Consider the following 25,540-nt stretch of genomic DNA (forward strand, 5'->3'; position numbering starts at 1 on the left):
TACCAGGCTCCTCCGTCCATGGGATTTTCCAGGCAAGAGTACTGGAGTGGGGTGCCATCGCCTTTTCCGTTTTATAGTATGCTATGCTAAGTCACTTCAGTCGTGTCCGACTCTGTGTGACCCCACAGACGGCAGCCCACCAGGCTCCCCCGTCCCTGGGATTCTCCAGGCAAGAACACTGGAGTGGGCTGCCATTTCCTTCTCCAATGCATGAAAGTGAAAAGTGAAAGTGAAGTCGCTCAGTAGTGTCTGACTCTTAGCGACCCCATGGACTGCAGCCTACCAGGCTCCTCCGTCCATGGGATTTTCCAGGGAAGAGTACTGGAGTGGGGTGCCATTTTCAATCATCTCCTTTAAAAATAGGTTTTGTTCCAGACAAATACATTCTGACAAGAAGTTTTGATTATTGTTACTACCAGTGATAAACGTAGTATTTAAATAATGCTTTACACATCAGATGGTCTCTATGTGTTAATGTCTATACATGTTGAACTTAGTACATTAACTCCAATTTAACAGTGTATGTTTGTATATACAAAAGACATTACAAGACAGTTTACAAATAAGCATTTAAGGAAAATAAGATCCTGCACCAAGAATTCAGTCTCACCCACGGCCTTCTGAACAGAGGCTAGTGAGCTTGTAATAATGGGAAACTCCAAACCTGAATGAAAGCAGATGTGCGTTTTGCAGGATCCCACAGAAATTCAACTGCATTCAACTGGCTTGGATTTGTCCTTGTGTCAATTATTCCCACGGACATTGGAATATCTGCATTTTAAAAAGAAGTGACATAGGAACAAACCAATTAAAAGGTTACAACTAAGATGATTATGTGCTAATGAAACTATTCCGTCCTTTTTCCTTAAATGTTCTGCATGGTCAATCACTTCAGCCTCAAAGCCCACTTACTCTGCATCGTACTTTCTCCCACCATGGTTTGTTTCTATTTCATTTTATTAAGAAAATGAGGGACTGATGCCAATCAACAATGATCTAAATGATTTCAAACTCATAAAATTTCTGGCTCAGTTTCACTAAGCACACACACACACAAACCCCAACTTCATTTTTAACTATAAAACAACTCAAGTCACACAGGATCTGCTGACATCAAACCGTTCCCCACTCATCACACATGGTGTGGGGCTAGCGTATCAACATGGGCTCTTCTAACGCCACCTGTACCTAAGTCGAGGAGTCTGTCTCCGGGGCGATTCCACTTCCAACCTTCAAGTTGCTGATGCTCTGTATATTGGAGTCGTCGGTCATGGAATACAACTCTTATGATGCTCTACGGAATAAGAGGGGGAAATGAACACTTTCAAACTGTCCCAGCTAAAGAGCACAAGTGTATTCACTTCTTACACATTAACCTATAACAGAAAAGCATACAAAAGCAAAGTCTAATTTACACATTTTGCAAGTGAGCTGTCTTGTTCTTGGATACCTAAGTTATAGGTACAATTAATGATATTTGGTGCAAAGAATTCTAACTCAAATAACAAGAATAAAATGGTTTCTTAGGTAAAATTTTTATTAAAAAATTTGATATTATAATTCAAAATTAAGGTCTGTGTCCATAAGAAATTAGGAAGAGTTATATCTCTATAAAGAAAACATTAGGGACGACCCTGGCTCTCCCGTGGTTTGGGCTCTATGCTTCCAATGCAGGGTGCCTGGGTTTGATCGGTGGGCAGGGAATTAAGAACCACCCCCCAGCACGCTGCATAGCAACCGCCCCAAAGTGTCAAGAGCACGGGGTGAGGGTAGGGAACTGCCACCCACCCCCGCAGAGAACCTATGTACAAAATTAATTTAAACTGCAAGTGAGGTTATCTGAGGTAAGCAAGGGAAACAAAACAGGAAAGAACACGGGTAAACGTCATCCAAACACTCAAGTTCGTTCCGATGGAAGGCTTTAACTCTACCCCACAAACTAGGCCACTCTCTGCTCTCCACCTATCCCTCCCTCACCTGCCACAGGTCTGGGCTGCCAACTATTATTTTGTTTCAGGGACAGGCTAACAGGTCATCAAAATGGATGCAGATACCATATTTGCACTAATTAGTGTTCCTGACACATTTATAAGTAACTGCTTCTCAGACTATGATGGAGTAAGATGATCTTATTTCCAGTAGACTCCCTGCTGGATGGAACAGGAAATAGCTTGTGAGCCATACACAGAAATATTACCATCAGTGCCCCTGCCTCCCCCAACACCACATGCTGTCCAAACCAAAGCTGATACGTACTTTGAAAAGAACCATTTACAAGCACAGCGCAGAATATGTCATGATTTTGATTCTCTCGTATTTAGTAAGAACCAGATCAAATCCATGAATTCAGATAAAAATAGTTTGAGAATATACTAGTTTATAGTGCTGTACTAAACCCCTTTCTAGGTCAGACTAAGTAGCACAGTGAGGAACATGAAGGGAGGACCACACTTAGGAAATGACAGGATATAAAGAAAACCTCTTAAATGAGATTGGAAAGGGGAACAGTTGTTCTCTGGAAAGTGAAGTTGCATCCGACTCTTTGCAACCCCATGAACTTGAGCCTGCCAGGCTCCTCCGTCTATGGGATCTTCCAGGCAAGAATACTGGAGTGGGTTGCCATTTCCTTTTCCACAGGATCTTTCTAACCCAGGGATGGAACCTGGGTCTCCCGCACTGCAGGCAGACTCTCTACCATCTGAGCCACCCGAAGTTCTGGCTAAAAGGAGACAATGCACCTAGAGAATGAGCCACAGATAAAGGAGCCCTAACAGTAAGACAGAAACAGAACAAGCAGAGAGAGCATGCTCAATATTTTCAGCACATCAAGAAGTTCCCAAGCACCTTTGCTCAGCAACATTTGATCCCTAAGACTTTCCTTCAAGAGTGAGTCAAAGATCATGGGGGCAGGAAATTCAACTCTAGATGGCTGCAGAGTATTCTAACGGCTCTTCTAGCTGAAAAAGGATGTTGTCTTTTAAGAAATTCATCCTGAGGACCTTCCTGGTGGTCCAGTGTTTAAGACTCCACGCTTCCAATGCAGGAGGCACAGGTGTGATTCCTAGTTGGGGAACCAAGACGCCATGTGACGCAGCCAGAAAACCAAGAAAAAGAAATTCATCCTGAAGGCTCTGGCAGCAGCTAACTGCAACTCTGAATCCCAGACAAGCTCTCGTGACATGACTGGCTGTATTCACATCCACCAAGAATCAGACATGCGGTTTCTCAAGTGGTTGATCAAACTAATTTAAGACCGTTTAAAAAGTAACCCTGTGACTGTCACAATGACAACAGAGTTCACCCACATCATCCCTGAAGTAACATATTACTAGGCTGAATATTAACCAGGTGTGGTACAATTTGGCAAAGGTTTGCCAGGATGCCCAATACTTGTCTGACAATGATGAGCTGGAACCAGGTCATGCTGAGAGAATCAACACTGATGATAAGCCTCCTGGACTCTGGAAAACGAGAGCTGTGAGTCTCCCTGACCAAACTCTATTTGTCACTATAGAGACTATGGTGACACTATCTGTCTATAGTCCAGCAGAGTATAACCAATCCAATGGGGCTTGCTTACTGGGAACAATGCTGACACCTTTGTAAAAAGGTGAATCTGATCAGTGTTTACCGCAGGTGAGAAAGCAAAATGAGGGAATTTTTACAAAGCTGGCTTGAAGCTTAACGTTAAAAAAAACTAAGATCATGGCATCTGGTCCCATTATTTCAAGGCAAATAGATGGGGAAAAAGTGGAAGCAGTGACAGATTTTATTTTCTTGGGCTCCAAAATCACTTCCAAGGGTGACTGCAGCCATGAAATTAAAAGATGCTTGCTCCTTGGAAGGAAAACTATGACAAACCCAACAGTGTATTAGAAGGCAGAGATAGCACTTTTTGACATAAGTCCGTAAAGTCAAAGCTATAATTTTTCCAGTAGTCATGTATGGATGTGAGAATTGGACCAAGAAGAAGGCTGAGTGTGAACTGTGGTGCTGGAGAAGACTCTTGAGAGTCCCTTGGACAGCAGGGAGATCAAACCAGTCAATCCTAAAGGAAATCAACCCTGAATATCCACTGGAAAGACTGATGCTGAAGCTGAAACTCTAATACTCTGGCCACCTGATGTGAACAGCTGACTCATTAGAAAAAACCCTGATGCTGGGAAAGATTGAGGGCAGGAGGAGAAGGGGTCAACAGAGGATGAGATGGTTAGATAGCATCATTGACACAATGGACATGAGTTTGAGCAAACTCCAGGAGATAGTGAAGAACAGGGAAGCCAGGCATGCTGGTCACAAAGAGTTGGACAACAACAAATGATTAAAAAAATACAGTCATCTGACTCACCCTCTAGGGAAACGACCAAACTCACTGATGCAGCACAGACATGACAGAGTCCACATGTAAACAGCACATGTGAGCACAGTTAAGTCTCCCCTCTCCTTCCATTCCAAGCATGCTGGGAGTCCTAGGAGTCAGGAGAGACCTGGGCGCTTACTCCAGGTTGGCAAGACGGTGCTCCAGCGGGGAGCAGCTCTCCTAGGATTGGGAGCTTTGTGCCCTTAAACGTTCAAAGGCTCTCAGGCCCGCAGTGCTGGACAGCTGCTTTCGGGACGCTAGGTTTCTCAGCATCAGTGCTGCCGTGCCCTCCCCACGCTCAGCTTCTGAAAAGGGACGGGCCTCTCCAACCGAGTGCCTCTCCGCACTGAGGGCCCAGCGGGCCTCCCTGGAGGAAGACGGAAGCACCGAGAGAAGTCCTGCTTCTCTCTCACTAACACAGCCCCACTGAAGTTTTCCCTCTTCCCACTGAAGCTTCTTCCATAACCCTTGCCCTGAAACGCTCTAGAGTTCTGATGTTACATTGTGTGGTGAGGGACAAGTGAAGACAAGAAGGATCCACCATCCATGATACTGCAGGAGCCAGGGTGGGTCTGAAAATCCTACAAGGACTGGGTTTGGCCTGGAATGAATGACTCTTCAGATACTCCAGTTGGGTGAAGAAATAGAATTTTACTTAAGAGAAATTTTAAGACGTAAAATAAAAGGATCTTTAGAAGTATCACAGTAACACTCACACTTGCTTCCTCAGTAACTTCTCCCTAAGGCACCTTTTAAAGAGAAATGAAGTTTTTGTCATTTCAGTTACTGAGTTTTCACCCTTGCTCAGCTACAGCTAACTGTTCTCTGGCACCTTGTTTCCAGAGGGCCTCAATATTTACTTCACTCAGTAACTGCTATAATTCCTATTTACAGAGAAGTAAACCAAATATAGCTCAAAAAGTTAAGTTTTAATAAACCCATTACTTCCTTAAAGTGACATTAAATAATTTGTTAATAACTCCTGCAACAAAAACGAAACTCTTGCAGCAAAACTGCTATTGTTTTGAGTCGTTTCAGCTTCTTTTCAGAATGTCAATGGAGGTCCTTACCTTTACCAGTTTTCCAGTGATCTCAGGCACATCTCCCATTTTCCGATTATCCAGCATTCGAATTTCGTAAGACTGACCTACATGTAAAAACTGGGTATCAAAAACAAGCCATATAAAGAATCTAACCCTGTGTATTCAGCTCTCTCTCAAACACACAATTAACCAGTGTTAATTTCTTAGAGAAGCAAACTTGGGTTGATCTTTCTCTTTCCTGCAAGTCACATCCTTCCCTCCTTCCACTCACAGAAGACTGACGAGTTCCTTGGTCACTTCACTTTCCTCTCACACTACAGTTTCGTTACACATACACACATGATCTGAAACCAATTTTTCTTAACAGCTTTACTGAGGTATATCTTACATACCATAAAATTCACCCTTTTAAAGTGTGCAATTGTTTTTTAAGTATATGCAGACTTGTGCAGCCATCACTGCTATTAACTTTAGAGCACCTTCATCACCAGAAAGAAAACATACCCGTGAGCCCTCCCACCCCCAGCCCCTCGCAGTCACTCATCAATCTACCTTTTGCCTCTTGGGATTTACACGTGTGGCCTTCTGTGACTGGCTTTTTCACTTACATGTCAGTCTTTCCTATTTATGGCCAAATTATTCAACTGAACACACACACCACATTCCGTTGATTCATTCAAGAGCTGACAGGCATCTGGGCTGTTCCCACTTTTGGGCTGTTATAAATAATGATACTAGCAACATCTGTGGACAGGTTTTGTATGAGCTAGGGTCAAATTTTAATCCTGGAGCCTTCTTCCTTGTGTCAGGTAAATCCAACTTCCATTTTGTCACTGCTCAATTTTGGGCCATAAAAAAACACAAGTAGATTCTCACATACCAATCTATTTAATTAGGAAAATAAGCTGCTGCCAAAAGTCAAGTAATATGCTCCAGATTTACTAAAAATGATTTCTGGATTAACTATCATTAAATAATAAAAGTGACAGCATAATTTGATATGTAGAAAATTAGGAGTAATTAAAGAGGGCTTCTAGTCCGTATGAAGTTAAGGCTCTTTATGATGAAACTACCAATATCCTACCCACACTACACTGGGCTTACAAAAAAACATACAAAGGGTGTAAGATCATACGGTCAAAATATAAGTTACCAAGATACAACCAAATCACTCCAGGGCTGGTAAAGGAAAATAACTGCCATGTGTACCACTAAAGAACAGTCCTTACATTAGTTCAACACACCGAGAGATTAAAAAAACACCTGTATGGCAAGAGAGAGATTTTTTTCCTTTACAGTTAAATATGTAGCACACTAAACAATGGATCTGAACTGGTCTTTTAAAAAGGCAGATGAATATCCAGGAGTGCTGGGGAGCTGCCTCCACTGCACACGTGCCCCCGGGACGCGCCTGAACCATGCCGCTGCCGAGGGCCCCAGGACCAGACCGCAGTTTCGGCATCTGCACATCCTCTATCAAGGGAGGGGTGTCCAGCACACAGAGTAGAGAGGCGACAGGCACCCGTATTAAAAACAGCCCTCGTACTAAATAAACCCACGCAAGCAACACAGGGACATCCCCACATATAAAGAGCCCTCCCAAACCACAGTAGATAATTGTTTTTTTTTTCCCCTAAACTCACAGAGTAAGAGAATATAAGTAAAATGGAGAAGAGGAGGAACCACTCCTAGTTAAAAGACCAAGAGAATTTCCCTGAAAGAATAAACAATGAAGCAGACCTCTTTGATCTAATAGACACTGAGCTCAAAAAGGAGGTAATGAAAATATTGAAGGAATTATGAAAGGCTATTGAAAGAAATGCAGATTATTATAAAAAGGAACTAGAAACTATAAAGAGGGGCCAAGAAAAATTAGAAAATTCATTTCCTGAAAGCTAAAGTAAAGGCAATGAATACCAGAATGAATAATGCAGAAGAAAGAATAAGTGATCTGGAAGGTAGAATAATGGAAATTATCCCATCAGAAGAGCAACTAGAAAGCCAAATTAAAAAACAAAATGAAAGCAGTGTAAGAGACCTACCTATGGGATAATCTAAAGCATGCCAATCTACAGATAACAGGGGTTCCAGAAAGGAAGGAAAGAGAAAAAGGGACTGAAAATGTATTTGAAGAAATTATGGCTGAAAACTTCCCAAACCTAAAGAAGGAAACAGATATCCAGATACAGGAAGCATGGAGGGTCCCAAATAAGATGAACCCAAAGAGACCTACACCATGACATAATAAAAATGGCAAAAGTTAAAAGGGGACTCCAAAGGCAGCAAGAGAAAGACAGAGTTCATTACAAGGGAACTCCTGTAAGACCACAAACTGATTTCTATACAGAAATGCTGCAGGCCACAAGGGATATATTCAAAGTCCTGAAAGGGAAAAATCTGCGACCTAGGACATGCTCTACCCAAGAGCATCATTCAGAACAGGAGAGATGAAGAATTCCTCAGACAAGTAAAAACCAAAAGAATACAGCAATACTTAGCCTATTTTAAAGAAAATATTGAAAAGTCTTCCCTACATAGTAGTAAAGAAGAATCTATAGAAAAGAGAAAAATCCACAATTAGAAAATAAATCACTTAAATAAGCTAGCACACACATTTAAAAAAAAAAAACAAATTCCTGTGAAAGTGATGATAATCATAATGAACAGTGAAACGATAAACATCAAGATACAAAGTGAAAGTCGCTCAGTTGTGTCCAACTCTTTGTGACCCTATGGACTGTAGCTCCTCTGTCCATGGAATTCTCCAGGCAAGAATACTGGAGTGGGTTGCCATCTCCTTCTCCAGGGGATCTCCCTGACCCAGGGATTGAACCTGGGTCTCCTGCATTGCAAGCGGATTCTTTACCAACTGAGCCACCGGGGAAGTGGTGAAGATATTAAAAAAAGACATCAAAATCATAAAATAGGGGTGGGGAGGGAGTAAGAGAATGCAGACTTTTCCCCCTAGAGTATCTTTTGAGCCCATATGACTAACAGTCTAGGGAAAGGAGATAAAGGCAGCCGTTGATATTCTTGAAAAACAGAGTAAGCACAAATCAAAAACAAAACAGTTTCATAAAAAAACAAAAAGAAGAGAACATAAGTGTAATACAAGAGAAAATCATGAAACCACGAAAGGAAAAACAAAGGAAAAAGAAAAAATATAAAATCAATGGGAAAATAGGTTTAAAGTGGCAATACATACATAGTCATCAATAATTACCTTAAATGTCAATGGATTAAAAGATGCAGAGGTGCAGGCTGGATTTAAAAAAAGAAAACAGAGGCTCAACTACGCTGGCTGTAAGAGACCCACTTTAGGGCAAAGGACACACACAGACAATGGGAGGATGGAAAAAGCTACTTCGTGCAGACAGAGAAGACAAGGAAGAGGGGGCTGCAATACCCTTAACAGAGAAAACAGACTTTAAAGACAAAGGACACTGGACAGTGAAACAAGAACCACAGGAAGATTTTACACTTGGCAACGTATACGCACCTGATAAAGGAGACCCAGATACATAGACTAACAGACACAACGGGAAAAGCTGACAAGAGTGTAATAGCTAAAGACTTCAAGACAGAGAACCAGTAAGGCAACGGAGATCTTAAATGATACAACACAACAGGAGACTTAATTGATATTTTTAGGACATTTCATCCACACACACACACACATAAAACCAGAATACACATTCTTTTCCAGTGCACATGGAATATTCTCTAGGACTGATCCCACACAAGGGCACAAAACAAGCCTCAACAAATTTAAGGTCTCAAGGATCTTTTCTTACCACATTACCGTGAAACTAGAAATAAACCACAGTGGGGAGAAAAAAAAAGCAAAACACAAACAATTAAAGGAGACTAAACATTCTACTAAAAAATTTACAGGTCAACATTGTAAAGCAATTATACTCCAGTAAAAATTTAAAACCAAAAAACCTAACAGATTTCAAGGATGAAATCAAAGGGGAAATTTTAATACCTTGAGGCAAATGAAAATGAAAACACAACCATACAAAATCCACAGGACGCAGCAAAAGGAGTTCTTAGAAAGAAGTTCATAGAGATACAGGCCCTCCTCAAGAAAAAAAAACACTCAAACAACCTAACTTACAACTTAAAAGAATTAGAAAAAGGAGAACAAATAAAACCTAAGTCATCAGAAGGAAGTAAACAGTAATTATCTAGAGGAAACAGAGACTAAAAAGCACACACAAACAGACACACAAAACATCTCCCCACAGGAACTTCCCTGGTGGCCCAGTGGCTAAGACTTCACACTCCCGATGCAGCAGGTTCCCTTGGTCAAGGAACCAGATCCCAGATGCCACAACCGAAGACCCAGCAGACTGTAACTAGCGACCCAGCAGGCTACAACGAGAGATCCTAAGGCCACCACAAAGAGTGCCCGCATGCCACAGAACTGTGGAAGACTTGGCACGGCATCCCCTGACCCCCCACGCCGAGCCTTCTACAAACCAAAGTCCAGGACCAGATGTCTTCACAGGCGAATCTTACTGAACATACAAAGAACCTATACTAACCCTTCTCAAACTCTTCCAAAAGACTGAAGAGGAGGGAACACTCTCAAGGACATTCTATGAAGCCACCATCAACCTGATACCAAAACCAAAGATACCATGAATAAAGAAAGCTACAGGCCAATATCTTTAGATGAATACAGATGTAAAAATTCTCAACAAAGTATTAGCAAATCGAATCTAACAACACATAAAACAGATCATATACCACAATCAAGCGGGATTCATCCCAAGCTCACAAGGATAGTTCAATATATGCAAATCAGTCAATGTCATGTACCACATTAAAAAAGAAAAGTCAAAACCCACATGGTCGTCTCAATAGATGCAGAAAAGCCATCTGACAAAATTCAACACCCAAATGTATACCAAAATGGGTATACACAGAACATATCTCAACATAATAAAAGCCATTTATTACAAACCCACAGCCAATATAATAATTCAACAGTGAAAAGCAGAAAACATTCCTGCTAAAAACTGGAACAAGACAAGGATGCCCACTGTCACCACTTCTATTCAACTCAGAATTGGAAGTCCCTGACACAGCAATCAGAAAAGAAAAAGAAATAGAAGGTAACCAAACTGGATGGGAAGAGGTAACATTGTCCCTATACACAGATGACATGATACTGAAAATCCTAAGGATTCCACACAAAATCTACTAGATCTGATAAGTGATATCCTGCCCTCAAAGTAGCAGAATACAAGATTAACTTTCAGAAACTGGTTGCACTTCTTTACACTAACAATGAAATATCAAAAACAAAAAAAAAGTAAAAAAAAAAGTACCCTTTAAAATCACAACAGCAAAATACCTAGGAAAAAATCTGACCAAGGAGATGAAAGACTTATGTGCTGAGAACGATAAAACATTAATACAGGAAATTAAAGAAGATTCAAAGAAATGGTAGCTACCCATGTTCTTGATTGGAAGAATTAATACTGTTAAAATGGCCATACTACCCAAAGCAGTCTACAGGTTTAATGCAATTCTTATCAAATTACCTATGACATTTTCTACAGAACTAGAACAAATAATTAAAAAATGTATACAAAACTATGAAGACCCAGAATTGCCAAAGCAATCCTGAAGGACAAAAAAGACAAAACAAAACAGGAGGCACAACTCTTCCAGACATTAGACAATAAACAGCATAGAACAGCACTGCCACAAACACACACACGGATCAATGAAACAGAGAGAGCCCAGAACTAGACCCACACACCTGCAGTCAGCTGTCAGCAAAGGAGGAAGATTATAACAAGCGGAAAAGTCTCTTCAGCGAGTTGTGTTGGGAAAGTGGACAGTTACATGTAAATCAATGAAGTTAGAATTCATACCATACCACCATGCACAAAAATAAACTCAAAATGGCTTAAAGATGTAAGCTTAAGACATGACACCTGAACACTCCTGGATGAGAACACAGACAAGACATTCTCTGATATAGATCATACCAAATATATTCTTAGTCTCTCAAGGCAGATGAGAACAGACAAGACATTCTCTGACATCAGTTCAGTTCAGTCACTCAGTCATGTCTGACTCTTTGCGACCCCATGTATCGCAGCACACCAGGCCTCCCTGTCCATCACCAACTCCCGGAGTTCACTCAGACTCATGTACATCGAGTCGGTGATGCCATCCAGCCATCTCATCCTCTATTGTCCCCTTCTCCTCCTGCCCCCAATCCCTCCCAGCATCAGAGTCTTTTCCAATGAGTCAACTCTTCGCATGAGGTGGCCAAAGTACTGGAGTTTCAGCTTCAGCATCAGTCCTTCCAATGAACATCCAGGACTGATCTCCTTCAGAATGGACTGGTTGGATCTCCTTGCAGTCCAAGGGACTCTCAGGAGTCTTCTCCAACACCACAGTTCAAAAGCATCCATGCTTCAGCGCTCAGCTTTCTTCACAGTCCAACTCTCACATCCATACATGACCACAGGAAAAACCGTAGCCTTGACTAGACGGACCTTTGTTGGCAAAGTAATGTCTCTGCTTTTTAATATGCTATCTGATGCTGCTGCTACTAGGTCGCTTCAGTTGTGTCCGACTCTGTGCAACCCCATAGACGGCAGCCCACCAGGCTCCCCTGTCCCTGGGATTCTCCAGGCAAGAACACTGGAGTGGGTTGCTATTTTCTTCTCCAATGCATGAAAGTGAAAAGTGAAAGTGAAGTCGGTCAGTTGTGTCCGACTCTTAGCGACCCCATGGACTGCAGCCTACCAGGCTCTTCCGTCCATGGGATTTTCCAGGCAAGACTACTGGAGTGGGGTGCCATTGCCTTCTCCGAATATACTATCTAGGTTGGTCATAACTTTCCTTCCAAGGAGTCAGAGTCTTCTCCAACATAGATCATACCAAATATATTCTTAATCTCCAAAGACAATAGAAAAAATACACAAATGATATCTTATCAAAGCTTTTGCACAGCAAAAGAAAGAAAAAAAAGAAAGTTTAGCTGCTCAGTCATGTCTGACTGACTCTTTGCGACCCCAAAGAGGCTCCTCCATCCATGGGATTTTCCAGGCAAGAGTACTGGAGTGAGTTGCCATTTCCTTCTCCAGAGGATCTTCCCGGCCCAGGGGTCGAACCCAGGTCTCCCACATTGTAGACAGATGCTTTAGTGTCTGAGCCACCAGGAAGTCCTTTGCACAGCGAAGGAAACCATAAAAAAAAAAAAGACCACCTACAGAATGGGAGAAAATACCTGCAAAAATAAATGGGCTTAATTTCCAAAACATACAAACAGTTCATAACACTGAACAATAAAAAAAAAAAAAAAAAAACCCAGTTGAAAAATCGGCTGGAAACCTAAAGAGATTTCTCCGAAGAAGAAATACAATGGGCAACAGAACATGCAAAGATGCTCAATGTCACTAATTATTAAGAAACACAAGTCTGAAGTAAAATGAGGTACTACCTCACACAAGTCAGAATGCCATCATGAAAAAGTCTACAAATAACAAATGTTGGAGAGGGAGTGAAGAAAAGGAAACCCTCCTACACTACTGGTGGGAATCCAAGTTGGTGCAGCTACTATGGAAAACAGTAGAGAGTTTCCTCAGAAAACCAGAGTTACCATATGATCCAGCAATCTCACGCCTGCAGATATATCCAGACAAAACTATAATTCAAAAAGATAACTCCATCCCTATGTTCACAGGAGCACTATTCATAATAATGAAGACATGAAAATAACCTAAATGTCCACTGACAGATGAATGGATAAAGAAAACGTGGTCTATATATAATGGAATACTAGTAAGTGGTTAAAAAAACAAGAGCCACGTAACGCCACTGGCAGCAACATGGATACAAACAGAGGCTACCATACTAAGTGAAGTAAGTCAGAAATAGAACAGGTACCATATGACGTCACTTATGTGTGCAATCTAAAAAACAAGAGAACCTAGCTATGAAACAGCAGCAGAGTCATGGCCATAGAGAACAGACTGGTGACTGCCAAGGGGGAGGAGGGCGGGAGAGGGATGGTTTGGAAGTTTGGGATCAGAGACAGGAACTAGTATCTGCTGTGCTGTTGTTTAGACACTACATCGTGTCTTTGCGACCCCGTGGACTGTAGCCTGCCAGGCTCCTCTGTCCGTGGAATTTCCCAGGCAAGAATACTAGAGTAGGTTGCCATTTCCTTCTCCAGGGGATGTTCCGAACCTAGGGATCGAACCTGCATCTCCTGCTTGGCAGGCAGGTTCTTTACCACTGAGCTACATGGGAAGCCCAAACTAGTATATATAGAATGGATAAGCAACAAGGTCTTGCTGTATAGTACAGGGAACTATATTCAATCTATCTTGTCATAAATCATAATGGAAAAGAATGAAAAAGAATGTATAACTGTATCATTCTGCTATACACCAGTAATTAACACAACACTAAGTTAACTATACTTCAATTTAAAATTCTTTTAATTTAAAAAAAAGAATGAATCTTTGATACACCATTATGTATCCGAAATTATACTCAACCTCAGGAAGTTAGAAAACAAAAATTAACAAAATGTTTGTGCTAATTATCAGATCAACAAAAAAAAATTCAATTAATTAAAAAAAAAAGACAAGTGGGTAAAAATGGGGGAGAAATAAGAACATAAGATATGGAGAACAAGTTAAATACTGCATCTTTTGACTCAGTTCTGGTTAGTAAGAGGAGGAATATTCGCACCTCACATCACACATAGAGGACTAGCTCTTACACAAAAAGAAAAGAACTCCTAAAAAATTGTTAACAAATGCCCAACGTTCCTAGCAGAAAATGAGTAAATCATGTGAACATGTGGTTCACACTAGAGAAGGAAAAGCCAACAATTCTTAAACATATTAAAAGACATCATACCCCTGGGAATTCCCTGGCGGTCCAGTGGTTTCAACTTGGCAAGCTCATTGCTGGGGCCCTGGGTTAGATTCCTGGTCAGAGAACTAGATTCACAAGAAGCATGGCATGTGCAAAAAAAAAAAACCAAACATTTGACCTCCACCAGGGACATCCAAGTTAAACTCACAATAAAGTGGCTTTTCACCTAGTGGGTGAGCATGAATTCCTCAGTTTGAGATGTCTCAGCTAAAGGGAAACAGCCACTCTCATATGCAGACAGTGGGGGCGGAAATGATTTCAGAAGCAGTGGTCACTTGCTGGAGGTTCTGAAGGTAGAGCCTGCGCGTTTTCTGGTGTGAGACAGGGAGCAGCTGAGAGCTCCTTCAGGTTTTTGGCAAGGGAATTCCTACACGGGGAAGAGCGCAAGGAGCAGATCTGTGGGAGAAAACCCAGACGTGGGGCCGTGCACATTTGAGTCCGAGAGACCTGCTGGGCATTCATGTAGATAGTCGAGCTGACTTACAAATTGGACAACAAGCCAAAGAGAAGCGGCCTGCGAGACAGGAGGTGAAGCTTTCTCACCAGGGTTGCCTCGCGGTCTTCAAAATCTCAGAATTCTCAGGGCTGAAAAGGTGAGAAAGCTCCATGTTCCTATCCTCGTCTGTATTACTTGCCCTCCTCAACCTTAGGACACTTCTGTGCTCAATATCAAGTTCCACCTGTTTCTACAGAGATCAGAATTTGCTGCTCCTGTATTAAAGCACTATAGATTTTTATTCTTCTCAAGACTCCAGTATTCTTGCCTGGAGAATCCCAGGGACAGAGGTGCCTAGTGGGCTGCTGTCTATGGGGTCACACAGAGTCATGACTGAAACGACTTAGCAGCAGCAGCAAGTCAAAAGCAGATTAAAAAAAAAAACAAAACTAACACTTAACATGCTTCAAATGATTTCCCTTTTGGAAACTACAGACGCTATGTATGTCCTTGCTTTCCTCCTTCAGCTTCATCCTGAGTCTCTCACTATTTAGAAATCCCTCCCAACAATTTCATTCAATGGCAATACCCACTGAGAGTAACAGCCAATGATACCACATTTTATTGGTTCAATTTCTTCTTCTATTTGATCTCTTCCCATAATTACCTTAATAACACAACTTCTAGGTTTGTTCCATTGATCTACATTAGTCTAGGTTCTAAAAGAAATATAAAAAGGGTCCCAATACCAATGAAGAATAAAGTTAGACAAACTAAAATATGCCATGAGTTATGAGTCTTATTTTTAGCTTCATCTTCTGAATTTACCTTTAATGAGCTTTCTTTAGTCCCTTCTTAGCTTAGAGAAGCAAGAGCACTGACAGAATTAAAAAATGTAACTGTTACAAGTTCATATCCCCACCCACCTCTGAATATAGAGTCTAAGATGGACATGTACTCCAGGGCAACATGGAGCCCAAGATGTGACAGACCCCCCAGGCCTAAGTTCAAAGCATTTATTTCTAAGGCCCTAATTCAGAAGGTTATAACAAGAACAAAAGCTAACCTTAAGAAAATCTACAACAGTGTGAAATGAAATATTACTGGGGAGGAGTGGAGAAAAAGCTACAGAAAGAATGAAAAGGATGAGCCAAAGTGGAAACAACATCCAACTGTGGTTGTATCTGGTGCTCAGATGTTGCAAAGACTATACTGCATCAGTTCAGTTCAGTCGCTCAGTCGTGTCGGGCTCTTTGTGACCCCATGCAGCACTCCAGGCCTCCCTGTCCATCACCAACTCCCGGAGTTCACCCAAACCCACGGGTAGACTCGTCAAATGGAGAGCTCCCCACTCGAGGCTCCACAGTGGGACTACAGGTTTTTACTTCATAATGTCAGAGGTTTAAGCCTTCTCCTTACCGAAGAGCTGAGAAGGACAGCTACCCATGCATAACCAGGAAAACACCAACACAGTTTAAAATCTCTATTTTTATTGGTCAATAAAAACTGACACTCTAAAGCATCAATACAATTGGAAAACTTGTTTTAATTTCTACCCAACTGGTGAAGACTATACAGAATTTACTTTCTCTGTGGTGTTACACAGTGACCAGTATTTTTCAGCAACAGCTGCTCGGGACCCAGATGGGAGACTACTGGTAGGAATGACCGAGCCATGGCTGAAGAAGGGCTGCACCTGTGTGTCAAGCCTCCTCCGAGGAACCCATTTATAAGAAGTGGTAGTGAGAGGATGTTCACATATTTACCTGAATATCTGAAGCAATAAAAAGGTGAAGTACTTCCCCGGTAGGCCAGTGGCTAAGACTCTAGAGCAGCAGCATCAACATCACTTGGAAACTTGTCACAAACGTAAATTCTCTGGCCCTCCTCCAGACCTACTGACTCAGAAACTTTATCAATCATGTTTTGATAAGCCCCCTGGGGGATCCCAATGCATGCTAACATTGGAGAACCACGGCTTTGTGAAAAGCCACAGATATCCATTCAGTTTATATTCTTTCCACCACAAAGTATTCGGGACCTTCTTCTGGGAATAACTTGTCTACGTCAAAATTAAGAACTAAGTGAATTTAAAGCTGTTTCAATTACATATTCTTTACCAGTAACCAAAATTCACTTAATAGTCATTTCCTTATGTAACAGGATTGTACATCTTTTTAACAGTCTAGGATAGCTCTGGCTCCAGTACATAAACATGCTCCACAAGTCCACTTATCTTCATATATATTCATTACACTTTTGTGTACAGTCCATACATTTCAATATACATATATGTGCATTCACACACACACATGCGTACATGCAAAGGCTGAGGGTTCATTAGGTGCCCATTTTAAGACTCAGCTTTGACTGGGCCTTCAGGGATAAGCTAGGAGGCAGGACTGTAGGATGCAGAGTGTTTTTGTCTAAAACCTGAAGAGAAAACGCCAGCCACACCATGGAAACGGCTCTGATACACAACAGTGGCCCATCCTGCACCACTCTGGAGCTTACTACCTAGTATACATCCATCTTGGCTGGTGTGTTAGCTTCCTTCTGCTGCTGTAACAAATTACCACAAACTCAGTGACTTGAAAATTATACAAATGTATTACAGTTCTAGAGTTAAGAAGTCCAAAACGGGTCTAGAGGGCTACAGTAAGGCTGTCCGCAGGCCACATCCCTTCTGGAGGCCGGAGGGAAAAGCTGCTTCCTTGTCTTTTCTGCTTCTTGAAGTAGTCTCCAGCCATTGGTTTGTGGCGATGTTCCTCCCTCCATCTTCATCTCCCTCTGACACCCAACTCTCCTGCCTCTTTCAATTCTAAGGATCCTTGTGATTTCACTGGGCCACTGGATAATCCATTAATAATCTATTTCAATAGTTTTAATTAAATCATATCTGCAAAATACCCTTTGTTATAAGGTGCTTTCCAGGTGACACAGTGGTAAAGAATGTCCCTGCCAACGCAAGAAGCGAAAGGGACGTGGGTTTGATCCCTAGGTTGGGAAGATCCCCTGGAAAAGGAAATGACAACCCATTCCAGTATTCTTACCTGGGAAATCTCATGGACAGAGGAGCCTGGCAGGCTACAGTCCATGGGGTTGCAAAGAGTCAGAACCAACTGAGCATCTTAGCACAGCACAGCAATCATACTTGCTAACAAACCCGGCAAAATTTCTGAATTGGTAGGCAGCTATCTAGTCCCAGGGTTGCATTCTAACGCTTTGTAAAAACTGCTCATAATATCTGCCACACGAAACTAACATGTCAGCCAAGATTATTAAATTTAGTCTTCCAATACAATCAAAAACCATTAAAGCTACTGAGTTATAAATAACAGTAAAAACAGCAAAGGCTAGCATTGTGCTTCCTATGTAACTCAATTTAATTCTCACCTACCTTAGGTGGGGGTTATTAAAGAATTTGCTGAAATGAGCAAGCAGTAGAATGGGATCTAAACACAGGCCCAGGCCCTAGAGATGGCTGATGACAACCGCTCGCTGCTACCCTCTACCGCTCACTCTACCACACACAGAAAAATACTCAAACCGTCAGTCACAGCAACCAAGAGAAACGTTTAAAAGGAACAAAAGGGTATCTGAATAGTGTGTGTAAGGACATCCCTAGGGAGCTGAGGTGCATATATCCTGGGCACTTATTGAAAAGCAGGGATGCTAACTTCTACCATCTACTTTAGGAATGGAAGTTCTCCCTTCCATTGTATCTTTTAGTGACAAGACCATTAGATTCATCACAGCTATGCTTAAGTATAGTTCAGTCACCACAGGAACCAATAAGTTCATTGCAATAAATAAAATGTTAACAATAAAATTTTTTTATATACAAAGAGTGTCATAAAACAAGATTACAATCTTCACAGGTGTCTATAAAGGGTTCTAATTCAATCGCTACCTGAGCTGAGCAAGCAGAACTAGATAACTGTGAAAAGAGCTTTATTGTATACCCTTTAATACCTTTTGAACTTTGAACCATGTATATAAATCTAGTTAAACTGTTAAAATTTTAAATGGTGACAATTAACTCAAAATTTAGAAAACACTGGAACTATTCTAGTAAAGAGACCTGGTGGTTAAGAAAACCAGATTTGGAATCAAACCTCTGGGGTTAAATCTCTATAAAAACCATAGTCAATCAAACAGGGTAACTGGAGGAATAACTATTGTTTTTGGTAAATAAGGCAAATTCCCACGGCAAGTCATTTTCCTTTGGTAGAGCTTAAGAGTTAATTTGAACCTAAGAAAATTAACTTGTGAGCAAATCTGAATAAAAATCTAACTCCTAAAAACCAGAAGACTAAATAATAAATTATGTCAACACTTAACAGTGACACCATCAAAGCTGACACACAGATGATACTACACTACAATGGGTCATTGCGATACATTTCACATACTTTGCAGCAACTTTTCAGGGTAATGTCACTCTGTGTGGGTCAGTCACATCCAGCTCTTTGAGACCTTACAACTGTAGCCTGCTAGGCTCCTCTGTTCACGGGATTTCTTAGGCAAGAATACTGGAATGGGTTGTCATTTCCTCCTCCAGGGGATTTTTTTTCCCAACCTTGGATTCACATCCATGTCTCCTGCATTGCAGGTGGATTCTTTACCACTGAGCCACTTGGGCAGATGCTAGCTAAAAAATAATCACAGGATTCTACTGGAACTCCTAGTTAAAAATTAACCAAGCCCGATTTTCATTTTCCACATCTACACCTGATTCTTTTTATATTTCAGGAAAGGCTTCTGTAAAAAATCAGAACTGTACATGCACAACTGAGAATGTCTCCTTTTGAAAGGTAAATCTAATCAGCTTGCTTTGCTGAGGGATCAGATCAAGATGGTGGAGGAGTAGGATGTGGAGCTCACCTTCTCTCACAAATACAAAAAACCCATCTACATGCAGAACAGTTCTCACAGGACATCTACTGAATGCTTGCAGAAGACCTCAGACTTTCAAAAAGGCAAGGAATCCCAAATAACTGGATAGCACACACAGAGAGAAAGACAAAGGGATCTAGATAAGACCTGCACTTGTGGGAGGGAGCCGTGGAAGAGGTAAGGTTTCCACACGCTGGGAAGTCTCCCTGGCGGGGAGATCATCAGACAGAGCGGGAGCTTTGGAGCCTCAGAGGAGAAGGCGGCAACCGGTGTGTGCAGCGCAAGACTGGGAGAGACCCGCACAGAGGGCTGGTGCCTGGAGCAGCACTCGGCAGCCTGAGACGCTCCGCAGCTGGGGCAGACTCGGGCTGGGCGCTGGGGCGCAGGCTTCAGAGGCTGGGTCCTGGGGAGAGATGACGGCCAGCACACACTGAGGAAGTGGCGGCAAGCATCCCAACCAAACTGCACGCCAAAAACAGAGAAATTAAAGTGACACAAGCTACACAGAGACACGCCACACATAAATAGCCCTCCAAGGCCACAGTAGATAACTTTCTCCTAAACTCACAGAGCAAGAGAATGTAAGTAAAACGAAGACGCATAGAGAGTCCCAAATAAGGTGAATCCAAACAGACTCACACCAAGACACACAGTATTCTAAAAGCAGCAAAAGAGAGTCTGTTACAAGGGACCCCAAAGCTACCAGCTGATTTCTCCACAGAAACACTGCAGGCTACAAGGGAGTGGCAAAATATATTCAAAGTCTTGAAAGGGAAAATGTGCAACCTAGAATATTCTATCCAACAAGACAATCATTTAGAATGGGAAGAGAAACAGAACTTCTCAGATAAGAACTAATGAATATAGCAATATTAAACCTATCCTAAAAGAAATATTGAAAGACCTCTAAATAGAAACAAGAAGATAAAGGAAGGAAGAAATTACAACTGGAAAGTAAATCACTTAAATTAGCCAGTATACAGAGCAAAAAGAAAAACCTATTTATAAAAGTGAAGATAAACACATGGAACAGAAAAAGAATAAAGATGAAGGCATAAAAAAGGACACCAGGAAAAAGAAAAAAAAAAGGACACCAGGGACTTCCCTAGTGGTCCAGTGGCTAAGACTCTATGCTCCGGGCCTCACTCCCTGGTCAGGGAACCAAGTCCCACGTGCCACAATTAAAGGGTTCACATGCCACAGCTAAAGATCCCACACGCCACAACTAAGACCCTGAGCAGCCAAATAATAAATATTTTTAAAATAGTAAACAGAAAAGGACATCAAAATCATAAAATGTGGGCAGCTCCCGGGTGGTCTCCAGTTAGGACCTGGCACCTCCACTGCCAGGGACCTGGATTCAACCCCTGGTCAGGGAACTAGATTCTACACGTTGCAACTGAGAGTTCATATGCCACAACTAAATATCCCACATGCCTCAACTAAGACTCGGGGGACTTACATAAAAATGTTTTGGAGAAAAAAAAAATCATAAAATACAGGGAAGGAGAGTAAGAAAATGCAGGTTGTTCTTCTTTTTTTAAAAGCATGTGTTTGAGCCTATATGACTATCAGTGTAAAGCAAGCAGATACAAGGGGTTAACATACTTGAAAAACAGGGCAACCACAAATTAAAAACAAACAATAGATTCATAGAAACCAAAAAGAAGAGAAAACAAGCACAAGAGGAAATCATTAAACCACAGAAAGAAAAAACACTTCAATTGGAAAACTAGGTTTAAAACAGAAATAAATACATAAGTATCAATAAATTACTTTAAATGCCAACAGACTGAATGTTCCAATCCAAAGAATGAGTGGCAGACTGGATAAAAAACAAAGAGCCTAGGGAACTCCCTGGCGGTCCAATGGTTAGGACACCATGCTCTCACTGCTAAGGGCCCAGGATCAGTCCCTGATCAGGAACTAATATACCACAAGCCACATGGCACAACCAAAGAAACCCCCAAAACCAAGAGCCTACAATGTGCTGCCTATAAGAGACCCACCTTAGGGCAAATGGCACACATAGACTGAAAGTGAGGGGATGGAAAAGGATATTTCATGCAAACGGAAATGATAAGAAAGTGAAAAGTAGCAATACTCGCATCAGACAAAACAGACTTTAAAACAAAGGCTATAAAGAAGGACACTAGAGGGCTTCCCTGGCAGCTCAGTGGTAAAGAATCTGCCTGTCAATTCAAGAGACAAAGGTTCAATCCCTGATCCAGGAAGATCCCACATGCTGCGGAGCAACTGAGCCTGTGTGCCACAACTTCTGAGCCTGCATGCAGCAACCACTGAAGCCCGCAGGCTGTGCTCTGCGGCAAGTGAGGCCACCACAGGGAGAAGCCCACGCACCGCAACCAGAGAAAAGCCCAAGCAGCAGGGAAGACCCAGCACAGGCAAAAACTAATAACATTTTTAAAAGCACGCTGCTGCTAAGTTGCTTCAGTGGTGTCCGACTCTGTGCAACCCCATAGACGGCAGCCCACCGGGCTCCCCGGTCCCTGGGATTCTCCAGGCAAGAACACTGGAGTGGGTTGCCATTTCCTTCTCCAATGCATGAAAGTGAAAAGTGAAAGTGAAGCTGCTCAGTCGTGTCCGACTCTAGCGACCTCATGGACTGCAGCCCACCAGGCTCCTCCATCCATGGGATTTGCCAGGCAAGAGTACTGGAGTGGGGTGCCATTGCCTTCTCCAAAAGCACACTATATAAAATAAAGGGGTCAATGTAAGAAAATACTTTTATACTCACCGAGATATATACATCTAATATAGGAACACTCACGTACATAAAATACTAATGGACATAAAGGGAGAAATTTATGGAAATACAATACTAGTAGGAAACTTTAACATTCCACTGACATTAATGAACATAACTTAAGAAACAGAAAAATCAATAAAAATAAATCAATATCAAATAAATTGATTTTAAAAAATCAATTATATGCTAGAACAGTTAAGACTTGATTATTTTCAGGACATTTTTATCCAAAAAACTCAAAACACAGTCTTTTCAAGTGCACATGGTTTATTCTCTACAACTGACCACATACTAGGGCACAAATCAAACCTCGACAAATTTAAGAGTATAAGCATTATTTCAAGAATCTTCTTTGACCACAACAGAATGAAGCAAGAAGTCAACCACATGAATAGAAATAAGGGGGAAAAAATGATTTCATGCAGACTAAACAACACGCTACTTAAAAAAACAATGGGTCAACAATGAAATCAGACAGGAAATTTAGAGAAAACTGACTATGACAATATAACCATACAAAATGTATGGGATGCAGCAAAAGCAGTTCTGAGAGGGAAGTTCATAGCAATAGAGGTCTTCCTCAAAAAAAAGAAAAGTCTCAAACAACCTAACCTATCACTTAAAAGAATTAGAAGAACAAACAAAATGTAAAATCAGCAGAAGAAGGAACTAACCAAGACCAGAGAAAATAAGCAGACTAAAAAGGAGTCACTAAAATGAAGAGCTGGTTCTTTGAGAGACTAAACAAAAGTGACAGGCCTCTGACAGGGCTCACCAGGGAGCAGAGAGAGAGACCCATATAAACAAAATAACAGACCAAACAACTCTCAACTGATACGACGGACACACGAAAAAGCCTAAGAGAGTACTATGCCCAATTATATATGCCAAAAAATTCAACAACCTAGAAGAAATGGACAAGTTTCTAGAAACATACAGCCCCTGAAAACTGAAACAAGAAACATAATTTGTACAGAACCTTCACTAGAAGTGAAATAGAATTTGTAATTAAAAACAACTCCACAAACAGAAAGTACAGGACCAGATGGCTACCAAACACACAAAGAACTTATACCGATTCTTCTCAAACTCTTCCAAAAGACTGAAGAGGAGAGAACACCCCCAAAGACGTTCCATGAGCCACCATCACTCTGATAATGAAATCAAAGATACCACAAAAAAAGAAAGTTACAGGCCAGTATCTTTGATGAATTTAGATGCAAAAATTCTCAACAAAATATTAGCAAACCAAATCCAAGAACATATAAAAAGGAATACACATCATGACTAAGTTAAATTCATTCTAGAGTCACAAGGATGGTTCAGATATATGCAAATCAACGTGATACATCACATCAACAAAAGGCAAAAGCCACATGAGAAGCATTTAACTACCATTCACAATAGAAACTCTTACAAAAGTGGGTATAGAGGGAACATATCTCAGTGTTATAAAGGCACTGATGACAAGCCCACAGCCAACATAATAGTCAATGGCGAAAAGCTGAAAGCGTTCTTGCCAAATTCAAGAACAAGGCAAGGATGCCTACTCTCACCACTTCTACTCAACACAATATTGGAGGTACTTGCCACAGCAATCAGAAAAGAAATAAAAGGTAGCCAAGTTACAGGAGAAAAAGTAAAACTGTTACTATTTGCAGATGACATGATACTCTATACAGAGAAGCTTAAAACCTCCACATATAAACTATTAGAATAAATGAACTCAGCAAGATAGTAGGATACAGGAATAATATACAGAAATCTGCTTCATTTCTTTACACCAACAATGAAATATTAGAAACAGAAAGTAAAGAAAAAATTCCATTTAAAACTGCATCCAAAAATCTTAGAAATAAATGTAGCTAAGAAGGTGAAAAACCTATATGCTGAAAACTATAAAACATTAATAAAGGACTGAAGATAATTCAAAGAAATGGAAAGATATCCCATGCTCCTGGATTAGAAAAATTAATACTGTTAAAATGGTAATACTACCAAAAGCAATCTTCAGATTTAATGTGATCCCTACCAAATCACCCATGACATTTTTCACAGAACTAGAATAATAAAAAAAATGTACATGGAGCCATGAAAGACTTAAAATCGCCAAAGCAATCCTGGGAGGGGCAGGGAGGGCGGGGAAGACAGGCAGCATAACTCTCCCAGACCTTCAGACAATACTACAAAGCTACAGTAATCAAAACGAGGTGGTACTGGTACAAAAACAGACATATATATCAATGAAACAGAACAGAGAACCCAGAAATAAATCCATATACTTTCGGTCAATTAATCTTTGACAAAAGAGGCAAGTGTACTGGACAAGTTGGACAGCTGCGTGTAAATCAATGAAGTTAGAAAACACCCTCACAACCTGCAGAGAAATAAACTCAAAATGGCTTGAAGACTTAAACATAAGACATGACACCATAAAACTAGAAGAGAACATAGGTAAAACATTCTTTGACATAAATCATGCCAATGTTTTCTTAGGTCTCCCAAGGCAGTAAAAATAACAAAAAAACAAATGGGACCTAATCAAACATACAAGTTTTTGCACAGTGATGGAAACTACAAAAAAGAAAAAAAAAAAAAAAAAAAAGACAACCTACAAAATGGGAGAAAATAGCTGCAAATAATGCAACCAACAGGCGTCAAATCTCCAAAATATACAAACAGCTCATACAACTCAACAACTAAGACAATCCAATCGAAAAATGGGCAGAAGACCTTAAAAGACATTTCTCCAAAGAAGACATACAGATGGCCAATAGGAATATGAAAAGATGCTCAACATAGCTAGCTAATTATTACAGAAATGCAACTCAAAACTATGAGGTACCACTTCAACCAGTCAGCATGGCTTCAAAAAGTCTACAAACAACAAATGCTAGACAGGGTGTGGAGAAAAGGGAACCCTCCTACGCTGCTGGTGGGAATGTAAACCGGTGCAGCCACTGTGGAAACAATTGAAGGGATTCACACAAAATCTTGGGTTCCGAACTTTTTCAAAATATTATGCTAGGCAATAAATGTTAGAAGACAAATCTGTGAAAGAACTGATATTCATGTAAGTTTAAAGTGTTACAATTTCTTTAAAAAGGTGT

The 25,540-nt window shown here is 41.0% G+C and overlaps 1 protein-coding gene across 4 annotated transcripts in view; it reads right to left on the reverse strand.

The window, feature by feature from the left end:
- Nucleotides 1-25,540, reverse strand: part of UBP1 (upstream binding protein 1) — a 64,500-nt gene that overhangs the window by 19,165 nt on the left and 19,795 nt on the right. For all 4 annotated transcript variants that reach the window (XM_003587609.6, XM_005222588.5, XM_003587610.6 and 1 more), the window contains 3 exons: nt 5,431-5,507; nt 1,189-1,294; nt 665-771 (listed from right to left, as the gene is read on the reverse strand). In XM_003587609.6, coding sequence (XP_003587657.1) covers nt 665-771; nt 1,189-1,294; nt 5,431-5,507 — 290 coding nt within the window. The remainder of the gene's footprint in view (nt 1-664; nt 772-1,188; nt 1,295-5,430; nt 5,508-25,540) is intronic.

This window comes from Bos taurus, chromosome 22, assembly GCF_002263795.3.
Source record: "Bos taurus isolate L1 Dominette 01449 registration number 42190680 breed Hereford chromosome 22, ARS-UCD2.0, whole genome shotgun sequence".
Taxonomy (NCBI): domain Eukaryota; kingdom Metazoa; phylum Chordata; class Mammalia; order Artiodactyla; family Bovidae; genus Bos; species Bos taurus.